This window comes from Hyaena hyaena, unplaced genomic scaffold (assembly GCF_003009895.1).
Source record: "Hyaena hyaena isolate Hyena2069 unplaced genomic scaffold, ASM300989v1 scaffold_1867, whole genome shotgun sequence".
Lineage (NCBI taxonomy): Eukaryota > Metazoa > Chordata > Mammalia > Carnivora > Hyaenidae > Hyaena > Hyaena hyaena.
The window spans coordinates 178-18,437 of record NW_024082498.1 but is presented as its reverse complement, the minus strand read 5'-3'; the positions used below and the strand labels follow the sequence as shown (position 1 = coordinate 18,437).

General features: G+C 45.3%; 1 protein-coding gene across 1 annotated transcript; it reads left to right on the top strand.

Annotated features, from left to right (window-relative positions):
- Positions 1 to 1,100: 1,100 nt before the first annotated feature.
- On the top strand, positions 1,101 to 16,814 carry ADGRE1 (adhesion G protein-coupled receptor E1; the record flags this gene model as incomplete). Its single annotated transcript, XM_039225018.1, has 5 exons — positions 1,101 to 1,164; positions 4,563 to 4,613; positions 11,868 to 12,014; positions 14,667 to 14,822; positions 16,661 to 16,814. Coding segments are annotated over exons 1-5 (539 nt in total), but the record flags the coding sequence as incomplete, so codon positions are not given.
- Positions 16,815 to 18,260: the final 1,446 nt, after the last annotated feature.

The following is an 18,260-nucleotide window of genomic DNA, read 5'->3' as shown; positions in this document are numbered from 1 at the left end:
ATGACCCTGAACCCCTCAGGGCACACTAGACTGATATTTGTCACTTGACAGGCTTACACTCAGGTTACCCCATTCTCTCTGTTTGGAGGCCAGGCCCAAGGTGTTGTGGGTTGATGCAAGCCTCAATCTGTGACTGGCAGTACCCAGCGGATACATACCCCAGCTCCCTTGCTTCTCAGTTGGGGTAACTGAGAATGTTCTGGGCTGCCTTTCAGAGATCCTGGTGACATGATTCTCCAGTTTCTCACTGTGCAACTTCCTGGAATACGTGGCCACTAGGGACCCTTTCCTGCCCCCATCTCCCTGCTCCCCTCCCCAGCTGAGGTTTTCTGGGGTCATCTCCCTGGTAAACAACTTTCACTAGAATCCCAGTCTCAGCATCGGCTTCTGGGGACACTGGTGAGGCATTACCAGACCTCTGTGTGCGTGAGATCATGCACACAGGGTTGGAGGTGCTGCTGTGCTGGGGTCACATGTAGGAGACCTGGAGGCAGATGGAATGGCTCAAGGGCAAGGCCTTGGAGCCAGAGGATCTGGATTCGAATCTCAACTCCAAGTGACCTTGGACAAGTCACACACACCCTCTCCATGCCTTGCTCTCTTTTTTAATTTTAATGTTGGTTGTCGTTGTAAGATGTCTAGGGGTCAGAATCTCTACTCGATGATGTGGATGTGATGATGAAATTGAATTTTGTTGGCTGTGTGTCTAGGATGGCACCTGGTCAGTGATGGCTGCTGTGTGGGGTTGGCTGGGAAGAGCCCTTTGAGTCCGGTCTTCGCTTTGCTGGGGACAGATGATGGTAGGTCACTTGGAGGTACAGGGAAAGAAGGCTGAGAAGTCAGTCCTGGTGGGGAAAGAAAAAAGCAAGAGATGGGGGGAAGGAGAGAGACTGGAGAGCAAGAACACAGCAACACACCAGCCAGATCAACTTCTCTTCATGAGTGTGGAAAGAGAAAATTAGGGGTTTGCCACACTGTCCTCATCTAGAAAAATTCAGCAAGAAGGGCTGTCTTGCCCTGGTGGCGTTGAGCAATTCTGGCTCCACCCCTATTCTCTCCCCATATCCTCTGCTATTGAAAACCCAGAGAACGAAGAAGAGGTTCCCTTCCTTGAATGACAGACACACGGGACCATGAGGAACCTCAGCTTGCTCCTCTTATGGGGTGAGTGTGGGCTGAATGGTTGTGGGAGGGCTGGGGGAAGCCTGGACTGGAAATAAGGTCCAGGGAAAAGGGAAGGCCGTGGGGAAACCAGCCAGGGACCCCAATCCTAGGCTGGACACTACCAACACCTTCTTTGTAAGACCTTTGACAAAAATCACTCTGCATACGGAATTCCGCCTGTCAGTCTAGACTTTCTTTGTAGTCATCTCTTTGACATGTATTCCTTGCAGTCATGAGACTGGTTTCATAGTAGGAAGGTCAGGCAGAAGAGAAGCCACTTACAGGAACAGCAAACACCCATTAGCACCGTTGTAAGTTCCTCAAATGTCTTCACCAACCTCCTGCAATATTGGGTTCCTAATAGCCTCATTTTACCAAGGAGGAAACTGAGGCCAAAGAGATTAAATGATTTTCCCAAGACTACTTAGCTAATAAGTACTACACTTTATCACTATGCTATCCTATTCCAAATAATAACCACACAAAAGCATTTCAGACAGCGATAGTGCTATCAAAGAAGAGAGTGACTGGGGGTTATATTGAAGGTAGAAGTCAGGGAAGGCCTCTCCGAGGAGGTGATATTTGTGCTGAGCCCGAGCCATGTGATGGAGCCTTCCTGTCTCTTATTTTCCTTTCCTCAGTTGTCAGTTTGTATTGGTCTTGTTTATTGTCTCTGTTCTGGTTTTCTTCCTGTCTTTCAAGTGTTGGTCACTGGTTCAAATCTATGAATATGGGATAGTGTTTCAAGCAATAGGTGCAGGTTTCCCCGCCTGGGGTCCAGTGCATCTATTTGTGGAAGAGAAAACTTAAGCCCAAAGAGAGTGAATAACTTTCCTAAGGCCATGCATTCAGTAATTCATGAAGCCAGATTTTTAAGCTCAAGCATTTTGACTCCAGAGTTGGCATGCTGAAAAATGATGTTCTGTTGCCTCTAAAATAATTAACAAGCAAGAGAATTTCAGCTGGTGATAATAAACGGGAATGTTGGGATTTTGGGGCTGTGGGACCTGCTGACTGGGAGGCTTCATTAGAAGGAGCAGGTAACTCGTGGACTCCACATGCAGGAATGCCAAGTTGTTGCTTTGGCCTGTCTGCCCTGGTATTAGCTCTAGTGCTTCTTATTCTTAATTTAATCAGCAAAAGGTGGTAATGACGTCATTGGTGGTTGAGAGGGTGATGGTTGTGGGGGTTGTGGAGGTGGGGGTTGTAATGTTGGAAAAAAGCTAAGTGCAGGGGACTGCACTGCCTTTTAGCCAATTTTTTAAAAGTTTGTTTATTTTTGAGAGATAGAGAGCACAGGAGAGGAGGCAGAGAGGGAGGGAGAGAGAATCCTTTTTTTAAAAAAATAGTTTATTGTCAAGTTAGTTTCCATACAACACACAGTGCTCATCCCCACAAGTGCCCTCCTCCATGTCCATCACCCCCCTCCCTCCACACCTATCAGTCCTCAGTTTGATCTCAGCATTCAAGAGTCTCTCATGGTTTGCCTTCCTCCCTCTCCCCCACTATTTCCTCCCTTCTTCTCCCCCATGATCCCCAAAAGCAAGGGAATCAAGAGCAAAAATAAACTTTGGGACCTCATCAAGATTAAAAGCTTCTGCACGGCAAAGGAAACAATCCATAAAACTAATAGGCAACTGATGGAATGGGAAAAGATAGTTGCAAATGACATATCAGATAAAGGGTTAGTATCCAAAATCTATAAGGAACTCACCAAACTCCACACCTGAAAAGCAAACAATCCAGTGAGGAAATGGGCAGAAGACATGAACAGACACTTCTCCAAAGAGGACATCCAGATGGCCAACAAACACATGAAACAATGCTCAGTATCCCTCCTCATCAGGGAAATATAAACCAAAACCACACTGAGATACCACCTCATGCCAGTCAGAGTGGCTAAAATGAGCAAATCAGTGGACTCTAGATGCTGGCGAGGATGTGGAGAAACGGGCGCCCTCCTACACTGTTGGTGGGAATGTAAACTGGTGCAGCCCCTCTAGAAAACAGTGTGGAGGTTCCTTAAAAAATTAACAATAGAACTCCCCTATGACCCAGCAGTAGCACTGCTAGGAATTTACCCAAGGGATATAGGAGTGCTGATGCATAGGAGCACATGTACCCCAATGTTCATAGCAGCACTCTCATCAATACCCAAAACATGGAAAGAGCCTCACTGTCCATCAACGGAGGAATGGATCAAGAAGATGTGGTTTATCTATACAATGGAATACTACATGGCAATGAGAAATAATGAAATCTGGCCATGTGTAGCAACATGGATGGACCTTGAGGGTGTTATGCTGAGCGAAATAAGTCAGGCAGAGAAGGACAGCTACCATATGTTTGCATGTATAGGAGGATTAGGGAGAGAGAATCCTACTCAAGACTCAAACTCATGGGACGCCTGGGTGGTTCAGTCAGTTAAGCGTCTGACTTCGACTCAGGTCATGATCTCACGGTTCGTGGTTTCGAGCCCTGTGTTGGGCTCCGTGCTGACAGCTCAGAGCCTGGAGCCTGTTTCAGATTCTGTGTCCCCTTCTCTCTCTGACCCTCCCCTGTTCATACTCTCTCTTCTCTCTCTCTCTCTCTCTCTCAGAAATAAATAAAACATTGTAATAATAATTTTAAAAAGACTCAAACTCAGGAACCTTAGGATCATGACCTGAGCTGAAATCAAGAGTCGGACCTTTACTGACTGAGCCACCCAGGTGCTCCTAGGAAATTTTTAAAAATCTAACCATCTGACCACTCATGCTATTTTAATGCTACAGATATACTATACATCTATTTATATAATATATGTAACATTTCTATATGTCTTATTTTTTAATATTTTTTTTTATTTCTAGGAGAGAGAGAGAGAGAGAGTGCGAGCAGGGGAGGGTCAGAGAGAGAGGGAGACACAGACTCTGAAATAGGCTCCAGGCTCTGAGCTGGCAGTCAGCACAGAGCCTGACGCGGGGCACAAACCCACGAACCGTGAGATCATGACCTAAGTGAAAGTCAGACGCTTAACCGTCTAAGCCACCCAGGTGCCCCTATATGTCTTATTTTTTAAAAGTAAGATTTTTTCCCATCTCTCCCCAAGAGCCAAGTTTTGCCCACTTGGGGGAGACGTCATTTTTCTTTTGAGAGTACATGTCTTAATGTATGTTTTTGAAAATCAGCTGGAACGTTTTTGTTCTGTCATTGAAAAGAAAATTAAGATGATACAAACAAAATGAAAACCATAAAGTGCAAAAGAGCAGGAATGGCTTCTGTGAACATTATATGAAATATTGTGTGTCACTCAGTTGGATCTCTCATATTGACTCATCAGAACTGGAATACTTTGTCATATTGAGCCCACATTGCTTCTTGATGGTTCATGGTATTTTTCTTTTCTTTGTTTATAGGGCTTTGTGGTTTATGCAGATCGTGTATTTTCTCAACAGAATCAACAACTGGTAAGTTGGTCAAAGAGAATCCATATGCTCAATGTGCGGGAGGGTGTTTTCTGGGGAGGAGACCCTTGTGTCCTAGGAGGCTGAGCTGCAGCTGAACACTTGCTGGGAGTTACTTAGTGCCAGAGAAAGGGATAAATAATATCTGGGTCTCCTAGTTCCTGCTCTATGCTCTTACCTATGTGGTCTTGCATTCACTGTGTGACCTCAGATAACGCACACAAAACCGCTCTGATTGTCACTTTCCTCAGCTGTGAAATACAGATACCAAAGGTTCCCATCTACGGGGATGTTGGAAGCTTAAATCAAAAGAGGTAACTTGGGGGGCGCCTGGGGGGCTTAGTCGGTTAAGCGTCCGACTTTCACTTAGGTCATGATCTCGCGGTTTGTGGGTTCGTGCCCCGCGTCGGGCTCTGTGCCGACTGCCAGCTCAGAGCCTGGAGCCTGTTTCAGTCTGTGACTCCCTCTCTCTCTGACCCTCCCCTGCTCACTCTTACTCTCTCCTGGAAATAATAAATAAAAAAAATTATTTTAAAAAAAAGAGGTAACTTGGTTAACCACCTGGTACATGTGATAAGAGCTTCATAAATGGTAGTGTGGTGGGACTGCATTTTTAAAATGTATTGTTTCCTTCTTCCATCTAAGCTCCTGCTGGATGGAAGGAAAAATATTGCCAGTTCGTAGTGTTCTCAGTGTCTCAGTTTCCTGGCTCAGCCTTCTCTGGGAAACTCAGTCTATGTTGTACAAACAGTTAATTTTTCCAATTTCCTACCCTCCCAAGATGGCAGCTGGATATTGGTATAGGGGCAACTTCTAGGATCTTGTGGCTGTGGAAGGTAGACTCTGGTTGGGGTGTTTTATCTGGGGTGTTTTGTCTACTGGTAGAGCATGGCCCACCTTGCTTGTGTCATTCTCCTCTCAGCAGCTCTGCAGCCCCCAGGGGTCCATACAAGAGCTTTTGCTTTCTGTGTTCATGCTGTAGGAAACAAAAAGAGCTTTCTTAGAACTACCTACTAGCTACTTCCCTCTGCAGGTTCTAATTGTTGGCTCTCACACCTTGTTGGATGTGATAGCCGCAGAAAACAAGCTTCTCTTCTAACTGGGAAACCCTACCTGCCTTCTGTTGGGAGAAGTCAGCCCCTACTCTTGATACCCCTAAATTCACCCATTACATGGATTTTCTGAGGTGAGGTGGCAGAGGAACAGATGTTCTGATAGGTCCTTCTCACCTCCTCTCTTTATTAGCTTCCCATAGTTTTTTCTCTTCCCTTGTGATAGGTATTTGCCTTACACCACGGCTTAATGAAAACTCTTACCTTCCAGTCCTCCAAACCTGGCTCCAGAAAACTGTTTTTTTGAATTATGTCTGATATATAACAATCTGTGTAAGTTTAAGATGCATACATGTTGACTTGATACACACATATATTGAGAAATGATTACCAGCACAGTGTCCACTAACATCTTCATCACCTTTTTTTGTTATTGTTGTTGTTGAAGCTTTTTGAGATCTACTCATAGCAACTACCAAGCAAGTACTACACTATTGTTTTGTTTTTAATGATTTTTTTTGAGAGAGAGAGTTTGTGTGTGTGTGCACATGCATGAGCAAGGGAGGGACAGAGAGAGACGATCTGAGGTGGGCTCTGGGCTGTCAGCAGAGAGACTGATCCGGGGCTCAAACTCAGACCTGATCATGAACCGAGATCTGAGCCAAAGTTGGACGCTTAACCGAATGAGTCACCCAGGTGCCCCTCTAGGACAGTATTGTTAACTAGAGTCACCATGCTGTATACTAGATCCCCCAAACTCACTCCTCTCATAAGGCTTTCTTTCAAGATTCTTATCTTGCTGGAAACCCAAACATCTAGTTTTGTAATTAAAACTTGAATGTTGCTAATTTGCTTTCATCTTGTGTCTACTGCTAAGACATCTTACTTTTTCCTGAACAAGATGAAATCCTTCAGCAGAGTGTGTTGGGGAAGTGGGTTCACATCCATATAAGTGGAAAAGAGAAAAATCATATCTTTCCAAAAGGGTCACCTTAATTTTTAAAAATGATCATTACCTTTGATTCCAGAAAGCCCTTGGCTGGTAAGGAAGTCATTGTATTAATCTCTACAGCTCTGGGACCTAGCCCAGGTCTGATACAGTGCAGGCAAGGTGGGCAGTTAAAGATAAGAAAGAATGTGTGCCCCACGTTGAGACTGTGAGAGATGTTATAATCGAGGCATGTACAAGGAATTGTAAGTGAGACTTCAAAAAGCTTAACATTTGAGAAAACTGGGCACTATTGGGATTAAAAATGCATAAACATTTTTCATACTAGTGGGATGTTAACTTTGCAATAGTTCATCAGAGTGCACACTTATGATATTTGTGCTTTTCTGTCTCTATTATACTTAATAATATATTATAAAAATGCATATACACTTTGGGGCGCCTGGGTGGTTCATGTGGTTAAGCGTCCCTCTTTGTCTCAGGTCATGATCTTGCAATTCCAGAGTTCATGCCCCGTGTCAAGCTCTGTGCTGACAGCTCAGAGCCTGGAGCCTGCTTCAGAATCTGGTTCTCCTTCTCTCTCTGCCCCTCCCATGCTCGCGCTGTCTCTCACTCTCAAAAATAAACATTAAAAAAATTTTTTAAAATGCACATACACATCAACACAGCAATTCCTAATCCAGAAATTTATCCTACCTCTACTCCTCTGAGACCATTCATCTTCTGACCAGAGGATCTGCTAAACCTCAGTCGCACTGTGTGCTGTCTGTGCTCAGCCTCCCCGACGGCTCCTGTTATTCTCCAATAGAAGCTGAGATGTGACAGTAGTCTAGCCAGTCCTACACCAATCTGGCCATGTTCACGTCCCCCTCCTTCCCCTGTGCCCTCTGCTCCAACCACACTGGCCACCTCGTAATTCCACAAAACCACCAGGTGTGGTCCAGCCCCTGGGTCCTTTATGCATTTGCTGTTTCCTCTGCCCTAAGTACCTTCGTAGCTCACTCACCTCCCTCTGGTCTTTGCTCCAGACCTACTTTCTCAGTGAGGTCTTCGTTATTGAGCAGCAGCTGTGTACCGGCCACTGTTCTAAGCACTCAGCACACAGCATGAATGAGACAGGCATAAATCTCTGCCTTCCAGGAGCTCAAAGCCCATCAGGGAAACAGGTTTAAAACAACCAATTACAGGGGTGCCTGGGTAGCTCAGTCGGGTAAGCGTCCGACTTCAGCTCAAGTCATGGTCTCACAGTTCGTGGGTTTGAGCCCCGCATAGGGCTCTGTGCTGACAGCTCAGAGCCTGGAGCCTGTTTCAGATTTTGTGTCTCCCTCTCTCTCTGGCCCTCCCCTGCTCACTCTCTCTCTCTCTCTCTTTCTCTTTCAGAAATAAATAAAGCATTTTTTAAAATACAACCAATTACAAAAGTGTTTTTACAAAGAATGGTCTTAGAAATTGCCTGAAAATTGGGGAGCCTGGGTGGCTTAGTCGGTTAAGCGTCCAACTTTCGCTTAAGTCATGATCTCGCGGTTCGTGGGTTCGAGCCCCACGTCGGGCTCTGTGCTGACTGCCAGCTCAGAGCCTGGAGCCTATTTCAGTCTGTGTCTCCCTCTCTCTCTGACCCTCCCCTGCTCACGCTGTCTCTCTCTCTCTCTCTCCTAGAAATAAATAAAAATAAAAATATTTTTTAAAAAAAGAAAGAAAGAAATTGCCTGAAAATTGATTCCATTTCCAGCCAGATCTACCTCTTCCTGGGTAGCAGTAGTGAAAATCACACACTCCAGGTTTGGACAGGCCTGGGGCTGCCAGTCCCCAGCTGACAGTCCTTGGAGAAGTTACTTACCTCACTGAGACTCAGTCGTCCACATCTGTATATTGGGAATTGTATGAGTTTCCTACGGCGGCTATAACAAATCACCACAAAGTTTACCTTACAGATCTGGAGGTCAGAAGTCCAAAGTGGGTCCTGGTTGGCTAAGATCAAGGTGTGAGCAGGGATGAGTTCCATTCTGGAGATTCTAGAAGATAATGTGTCTTTTTGCCTTTTCCAGCTTCTGGAGGTTACCTGGATTCCTTGTCTTATGTCCGTCTTCCTCCATCTTCAAAGCTGGCAGTGACTGGCCAAGTCTTCCTCACAATGCGTCACTTTGCCTCTCATGGCTTCATCTTTCACTTTTAAAGACCTTTGTGATTACCCTCACCCCATCTGGGTAACCCAGAATAACCATTTCATCCCAGGATCAGCGAATTCCATCGGAATCCATAGTTCTTTCTTGCCACACAGCACAGGTTCCCGGGATTAGGATGCGGTCATATCTGAGGGCACCTGTGTGACCAACTGTGTGAAGCTGGATGCCCGACTTCAGCTTAGGTCATGATCTCATGGTTCATTAGTTCAAGTCCCACATTAGGCTCTCTGCGGCTAGCGTTAAGCCCACTTCAGATCCTCTGCCTCCCTCTCTCTATACCCTTTCTCTGCTCTCTCTGTCTCTGTCTCTCCCTCAAAAATAGTAAGTAAATATTTACGAAAAGGACATGATCGGCACACGTGCACCCCAATCTTTGTAGTAGCACTATCAACAATAACCAAAGTATGGAAAGAGCCCAAAATCCATTGACGGATGAATGGAAAAAAAAAAAAAAAGAATATGCTCATCTTAGGAGGGGCCATCATTCTGCTGAACACAGGAATGATAGTATCAAATAAGTTTCTTCCCAATCACCGAGAAACCTGCCTCCAACTCTGGCTTTGTTTTGGAGCTCACAGTTGGTGGGGGATATGATTACTAGAAAGCTGACCATACAAATATTCAAGCAACTATAATTATGATAAGTGTCATAAAGAAGGAGCACAGGAGGCTATGATGGGGAACACAGAGCACAGGGGAAGCTTTTAGGGGAAATGACACTTAAGCAAGACATGAAGAATGAGTAGGAGCTGGGCAGGCAAGGCAGAAGCAAAGGATATAGAATGTGCAAAGGCTCTGTAGCAGGAAGTCTAGATATGGAGACTTACATGAGATGTGGCTTAAAGATGTGGTTGGGTCTGGTCACTGGGGCTTGTGGGTCCTGTTCGAGTGATTTAGACTTTAATTCTAGTGCAACAGGGAGCACTGCAGGCAGAGGTGGGGGCAGATAGTCAAATGTGCATTCAGAGCTGACTACTATGTGGAAGAGAGATTGCAGGGTACATCGGAAGACACAGGGATGTAGAACCCACCATGAGCATAGCTGTGGTGATGGAGAAAAGTGTGTAGGTGTCCAATACTATTTGGGTAGAGAACAACAGGGCTTGGGGTCCCACTGGATGTGAGGGTGAGGGCTAAACAGGTAAACTGAGGTACAGAGAGGTGAAGTCATTTGTCTTCCAGAGCTTGACTGGCTAGGATGTAGTTTTGACTGTTTCTATAGTAACCAAACAACAACTTAGGCATTTATTTCTTAGAAGTTCATTCTTATAAATCTCTAACTTACAGGTGGAACAGAGTGACCAGGCTGGCCAGTTCATGGGATCATTCCACCTTGCTGCCTCTCCATCCCTCAGCATGATGGTTTCCCAAACCATCCTCCGCAGGGTTAAGGGTAGATCAGCCCACTCTCTCCATGTTCCCGCCCAGGGGGAAGTGGAAGAGTGAAGTGGACAGCATGTTTATTCTTTCTTTAAAAATTTTAAATGTCTGGGGTGCCTGGGTGGCTTAGTTGGTTAAGTGTCTGACTTTCGCTTAGGTCATGGTCTCGCGGTTCATGGGTTCGAGCCCCGCACTGGGCTCTGTGCTGACTGCCAGCTCGGAGCCTGGAGCCTGTTTCAGTCTGTGACTCCCTCTCTCTCTGACCCTCCCCTGCTCATGCTGTCTCTCTCTCTCCTAGAAATAAATAAAAATATTAAAAAATTTTTTAAATGTTTATTTATTTTTGAGAGAGACAGAGTGCAAGCAGGGGAGGGGAAGAGAGAGGGAGACACAGAATCAGAACCAGGCTCCAGGCTCTGAGCTGACAGAGCCAGACACGGGCTGGAACTCACTCACTGTGAGCTCATGACCTGAGCTGAAGTCAGACGCTTAACCCACTGAGCCACCCACGTGCCCCAACATGTTTATTTTCAAGAGCATGCACATGTCACTTCCACGCATGCCCATTGGCCAGAACGTACTCACATGAGCTGCAGGAGACCCTGGGGATGCAGTCTTTAACAGGATGGTCCCGTTACTAAAAGGAAGAGGAGGAGATAGGTCTGTGAGGACAGCTGCCATTCTCTCCTTGGAGGTTGACTGCTGGAGCTTTAGAGAAGGTCTTCCGTGCTCCAAAGGTTGACATTTTGACCAAACTCTTGTGTCTAGAGCTCTGATGCTCGTGTTGTGGTCCATGGACCAGCAGCATCAGCGTCATTCAGGGGCTTGTGAGAAATGCAGAATATCAGGCACTTTCCCAGACCTGCAGAATCAGCATCTTCTTTTTCCAGATCCGGGACGCAGGTGAGGCAGATGCTGTTGGTCCGAGGACCACACCCAGAGTAGCAATGCCAACATCAGTGCTTCTCACACTCTCATGTGCACACAGATCACCCTGGGGTCTTGCTAAAATGCGGGTTCTCATTCATCAGTTCTGGGACAGGGGCCCGAGATGTTGCATTTCCATCAACCTCCCAGGCTGTGTTGATGCTCCTGGCCATGAACTGCATTTAGAACAGGAGAATTCTAGGGTGTCCAAGGTCCTTGTCAGCACTGAGCGGTTTCTCAGGACCGCTGTTACCACAAACCAGGGTGTTTAAAACAACAGAACTCTATTCTCTCACCGTTCTGGGGGCCAGAAGTCTGAATCAAGGTGTGCACGGGGCCAAGCTTTCTCTGAAGGCTCTAAGGGAGAATTTGTTCTGTGCCTGTCACCCAGCTGGGGTGGCTGGTGTTCCTTGGTGTTGCTTGGTTTGAAGGTGGATCACTCCAGCCTCTGCCTCTGTGATCACGTGGTGTTCTCCCTGGGCCTGTATCTCTCCTCCTCTTCCTATAAATACGCCAATCATATCAGATTAAGGGACCACCCAACTCAGGTAGGATCTCACCCTAGTTTGGGTCTTAATTACATGTTCTGAGACCCTGTTCCAAATAAGGTTATATCTCAGGTACCAGGATTTTGGGCTTCAGCATATTTGGTGGGAGAGGGGGGGTATATTTCAGCCCACAACAGTCCCCTTCACCCTCTCATCCTGCTTCCCCTTGATGCCCACCCTGGAGCCCTCACCCAATCTCTTCCTTCTGTCCTGCCCAGATGTGAATGAGTGTGAGGACACCACCGTGTGCCCAGCTTATGCGATCTGCACCAACACCGTGGAGAGTTACTACTGCACTTGCAAACAAGGCTTTCTGCCCAGCAATGGACTGACGCAGTTCAGGGGCCCAGGACTGACCTGTGAAGGTGAGGATGCACTCCCTCAAGCCCTCCGCAATTTTGTAGGATGATCAGGTGGAAGCTAGCTGGGTTGTGGACATAGGTACTTTTTCTTTGTCCCAACACTATTTTCTCCCTCTCTCCTGCCCTGGCCCTTTTCATCTTTCTTTTTCTATTATGACAGTGATCCCTGCACACTAAAAATTCCAACTATTTAGAACTAACATTAGGATGAAAATAAAAGTAAAAATCATGCCATTTTTCTTTTTTTTTTTTTTACCTGATAGCACTTTATTTTGGAAAGATGATGTTACCTAGATGAAGAATATACATGTTGACTTTTTCAGATCATAATTTCAAAATATAATGCATGTAAGACATACTATTTCCCTGTGAATAATAGTAAAACACTCCCACTTAAGAAAAGAGACTGTCATTACATTTTTCCCATAAGGATATATGAAATCTTACATTATGCTGTAGAATAGGACTGAGGTCACAGTCATATGTTATTCAATTTTTGTACTCACGTTAATCATGTTTGAAACTGTACATGTCTTTCCTCACTAGCTGTACCATATGTTCCAGGAACTATATATATATATATAGTGTATACATATATGTATGTATATGTATATGTATATACACACACACATATAGTCACCATATATAATCATGCCATTTTTCAATATCCAGAAATAACCACTGATTCATTTTGGTTGTCTCTCCATGAAGAAAACAAGAATTTCTAAAATTCACTGAACACCAGGCCCCCAATGAAGGGATTTATGCACATTTTTCATGAAACTTGAGTGTAGGCATTGTGATGATCTCCACTGTGCACACGGGAAAACTGAGGCTTGGAGTGCTGAAATGACCTGGTCACAGCTGTGTGGTTGAACTGACTCCAAATCAGGTGTTTCTAACTCCCAAGGCAGTTTCTGAACCGTATTACCTAGTTGCCACACTCAAGTTGTGAGGTGGTGGGGAAATATTTTTATCCTCTCCTAGCCTCAATGTTTCCATCTGCAGAATGAGTGTATAAGAGTACCTACCTCAAAGGATACTTGGGAAAATTAAGCGTAATAAAGTACATAGTGTGCTAGGCACATGTATTCTCTCAAGAGCTGCTGTTCACACAAGTAATACATACTGACATAATCTCCTGAATGAGTGATATTTGTTGTCTGTATTTCTCATATTTTTATCCCACTTTTCTCCTTCACAGTCAAAGTCAGATTGTGCCTCTGCATAAGACAAGGAATCATCAAACTTTTTAATGCAAGGGGCCAAATAGTAAACATTTTGGTAGCTGCAAGCTGTGTCATCTCTGTCATGACTGTTTAATACTCCAGTCATGGTGCAAAAGCAACCATAGATGATACCCAAATGGGTGGATGTGGGTTTGTTCTAATAAAACTTCATTTATACGAACAAGTGGTGGACTGGACTTGACCTAGGAGTTGTAGTTCGCTGGGCTCTGAATAAGATTATTCGTTTCTATTGTTGTAATATCCAGGGAGCCCTCAACTCTTTATCTTTGAGTTACAGTTCATGGGTCATTTGGTAAGCTACAGTAGTCCTGATAGACCCTGGTTTTTCAATTTGGCTTGAAATCGATAATCTCCATCTAGAAAATAATGGATACTACAGCAAGGATTTCATCCCCTTTATGCCTTTGATCCCAGTTTGGTGCCTAATACATTGTGAGTATTCAGTGGATTTGTGTTGAATAAAGGAGCACATTGCCTTATTCTCTATGTCAACTCCAGATTTAATCTCTCATTAACAGTTGTTTCTCATGTTTTACTACTTCAAACTAAGGTGGGATGAACATTCCTGTGATCTGATCTTGACGTCCCGGAGCGGCTCCAGTTTTCGGTCTAGACGCACGATTTTCTGGGAGGAGCTCTAAGAGAATTGCCTTGAGGTTATATTTGCGTGAGAATTACACAGCGAGTGTTTAGGTGATGTGGCCAACCAGTTCTTAAGGAGACTCGAGCTGGGCCTCCCCATGGCACCGTGAATGCTCAATTTTAAGGGTCTCTCAATGCTTTGCAAGTAATTCTTTATTATCTACTCCTGGGTAGATACGTAATACATCAAACTGAGTACATCAAAACTGAGTACATCAAAACTGAATACATCAAAAGAATGACAATCATTTATCTTGTTCATAAACGTGTCTGGCATCTGAATTGATTTCGGTGACTATGGCTGTTCTCTGTTCCACGCAGTGTCAGATGAGTTGCCTCATGTTGGGGTAGAGAATCCATTACCCAGAGAGCACACCCTCAAGGCTGGTGAGCTGCTGCTGCCTTGGGCTGGCTGCTCCACCAGGGCTGTGGGCCGGGCTCATGGTTCTTCTCCATGGAAGCTGCTTTTTCATGGCGTGTTGGGATTCCTCACTTATGGCTTTTAAGTTCCATGAATGAGCATCTCAAGAGATTAAGGAGGAGGTGCATCATCTTTATGACCTACTGCCACCAGCTCAGAGTCCCAGCATGCTCCGATTCAAGAGCAGGGAACATAGACCCCATTGCCTGCTGGAAAGAGTACAAATTCATAGAATAAAGGCAGGGTGTACGGCCTGGAAGACACTATTCCCGCCATCTTTGAAAATACAGTCTGCTACACAAGATGAAGCAAATCTGTAACTCCAACTCTTTCTGTGTCCAGATATAGATGAATGTTCTCAAAACCCCCAAGCATGTGGTCCCAACTCAATCTGCAGAAACCTGCCAGGGAGGTACAAGTGTAGCTGTTTGCCTGGTTTCTCTTCTCCCACTGGAAATGACTGGACCTCGATAAAGCTGGGCCATTTCTCATGCAAAGGTAACTCTCTCAGACATGGGTCTTTGGTGGACAGTGACCACTGGGTGGTACATATGTTTCTCACTGTTGACACACAACCTTTGGTCTGCTCATTCTCCTCCACTGCTCCTCAGACATCAATGAATGCCTGTCCAGTGGAGTCACCCAGAGCATGCTGAGTGTACCACCTCCTAGGGAAGCCACAATTGTAGCTGCCAGGTTGGATTCATCTCTCACAAGTTGATCTCTGAAGTTACAGAGGACCTGCTTTTCTTCCTATACCTACTTAATTAATTAACAACCACCTCACTTGATGATCCTGTGCGGTTCTTGTTACATTCTTCATTTTGGGGATGAGAACATTAAGGCTCAGACCGTTGAAGTAACTTCCCCAAAGATACTCAGATATTTAGAGGAAGAGCAAGGATGGGAATTCCAGCTGTGGGTTTACTCTGAGTCCAGCAGTGGATAGGACAGTACCTGTGGGTAATGGGGGACTCTGTCCCTAGAGCAATTTATTTCCACTGGTGGTGTAAAGGTTTTTTGTGGGTGCTACTATTCTCTAGTGAGGAGAGGCCAAAGATGCTGCTAAACACCTTGCAATGCCCAAAACACCCTCCCTAAAACCAAGCCTAATTTCGTCCCAGATGTCATTAGTTCTGAGGTAGAAAACTCTGTCCTAGGGTGAACTCAGACTCAAACTTCAGAACTTTTTCCTAAAATGGATTTGATTCAAGACCTCAGGGTTATTCTCCACCCTCATACTCCACACCTTACATAGTAAATCAGTCATCGTAACTTGGGGAATTTACTGGCTAAGTATGTCTTGAATCTGTCCATTCTTCTTCACCCTTGGTTCAGGCTTCATCATTATTTTAGCAGCCTCCTCCCTAGGCGTCTCCTTCCTCCAGACTTGTCCCCTTGAATCCATCCTCTCAAACCACTGCCAGATTTTCTCACAAGATGCAAGGGCTCTGTTTCCTGGGTCTGGTTCAGAACTATTGTTCTCCATGCTCATTTGTAGGGAAGGTGACTCCATCAAGCAAGGCATGGAGTGATCAAGTCCTTATCACATCCTCTTAGCTTAGAGTCCGAGATGTTTGAAGCCCTGTCTGGTTGTTCTGATACTTTTGTAGCAGTTGGCTATTACTGGAAAACAGACCACCCTGAATGTCAGTGGCTAGAAACAAGTACTATACAGTTGTTTCGTATTTTGTGCATTGGAAATTTTGGTTGTGCTCCAGTGGCCAGTGCTTGGGTCTGTACTGGGCTTGTTCCTGTGTCTGTGGTCAGCTGTGTCATATTTGCTCGGCATGGCTGGACTGGCTTACCTGTCAGGTGGCTCCACAGGGCTGGTCCATCTCTTTTCCACCTTGTCTCTCATTCTTCATTAGGGCAGTCTAGGGCTTTTCATATGGCACAAGAAAGGGCTTAAAGAATGAGCAGAATAAACAAGTGTCTAGACGTCTCATTTTGGAACTGGCACATCATTTCTGCTGTGTTCTATTGGAGAGTGACCATCATAGTCTACCTAGATTCAAGCTAGTTTCAAGGTGTGAGGAAACAAGCTCCCATTACAAAAGAAGAATGGCAAAGTCACTTTGCACTGCACCATCTGCATCCCATGGTGTGGGTGCAGGGAGGAGTAAAGGAGCACAGCCATTCTATGTTCGTCTGTTTTGGAGCCATTTACCACCCTCCACCTATACACATTGGGTCAGACTTTCTTCTTGTGGCCAAGCCTAGGTGCAAGGGAGATGAGGAGTAAGGAGAGGACATGTACAGTGACTCTCTGTTTGTAGGCCCCTACTGTCATTTCCTCATCTGCTTTGTCCTGGGTTTTCATCTCCACTGGCCAGATGTGGATGAATGTGCCAGTCCCAGAATTTGCCCGCAGCATGCGACTTGCCACAACCGTCCTGGAAGCTACTCTTGTGTCTGCAACCAAGGATTTGCATCCAGCAGTGGAAACATGAGCTTCCGGGGCCCAGGAGAGACATTGAAGGGAAGAGGGTAGGGTCTGCTTAGGAACCAGGTCTGAGTCTGCACGTGAAGACCATAGTGGTGGACAAGGGGTCAAGATGAATCTGGGCTGAGTTCAAAGCCATCTTCTGCTAAGTGATGCCAATAACTACTCATGCATTCATTCATGCACTCATTCAAGAAATACTTCCTGGGGTGCCTGTCGTTTAGCATCCGACTTCGGCTCAGGTCATGTCCTCACGTTAGTGAGTGCAAGCCCCGCGTTGTGCTTTGTGCTGACAGCTAGCTCTTAGCCTGGAGCCTGTTTCAGATTCTGTGTGTCTCTCTCTCTAACTCTCCCCTTCTCTCTCTCTCTCAGAAATAAATAAAACATTAAAATTATAAAAGACAACAAATACCCCGTGAGCACCTACTATGCCCCCGGCACTATTCTAGGGATGGTGGATACAGTGGTAAATAACACAGGCAAAGCTATTTGTTCTCCTGGAAATCATCATCTAGTGTTGGGGGAGATAGACAGAAAATAAATGCATGAACATCTGTGTGCAAGGAATAGTTGAAAGAGATCATGATAAATAAGGCAGGAAAGGTGAATAGGCGGTGAAGAGTGCTGGGAGTGGGGGTCAAATTTAAGTAGAGTGAGTAGTAAGGAAAAGTCACACAGAAAAGTTGTCTTTGAGAAAAGAGGTGAAGAACATGACACAGTGAGATAGGGGGTATCTGAGGGAAGGGTGTTCCAGGAGGAACATCAGATACAAAGGGTTGCAGGCAGATCTCAACCAAGGTGCTAAGCTCTTCCATGCGTGTCTCAGTGTCTTCCCAACAACCTGATGGTATTAGTGGTGTTTTGTGTCCATTTTACGGATGAGGATCCTGGGCCTCCATTGTGGTAGAAAAACCCTTCCAAGGTCAAATAGATAGGGAGAAAGGGAGTCAATATCCAAACTGTGCCAAGGTGTGACTTCATATCCCGTGTTTCAACCATCTTGCCATCCTGCCTCCAAATGAGGCTGCTACATCTGGCAACCCACGGTGGGGACTTGCATAGGGCTGGAATTGACTAAGGCCATATTCAAAGACTCTGAATCAGGACAGCCTAGGAGGCTCTTTTCCAAATTGTCCAGCAACAGACGGAACGTAAATCCTGGTGTGTCTTTCACAGGCTATGTGACTGCACAATTCTGAAGCCTGTTTCCTAAATTAAAAATGAAGGAATGTTAGTGCGCACCTCACAGGGCTGCCTTGAGCATTGCTTCAGGTGTCTTCCTCAGCACCTGTCACCAAAAAAAACATGTCAGCAGTTAATTCTGTGTTTTAGTTAATAAATACTTACTTCATACTTTCATCCTCCAGGCTCTGTTCTGAGTGATTCACAGATGACACCTTATTTAATGCTCCAAACAAACCTATGGGGATAGTATGATTATTATCCTTACCTGGCACACAAGGGTGCACTGGGACACACAGAGGTGAACT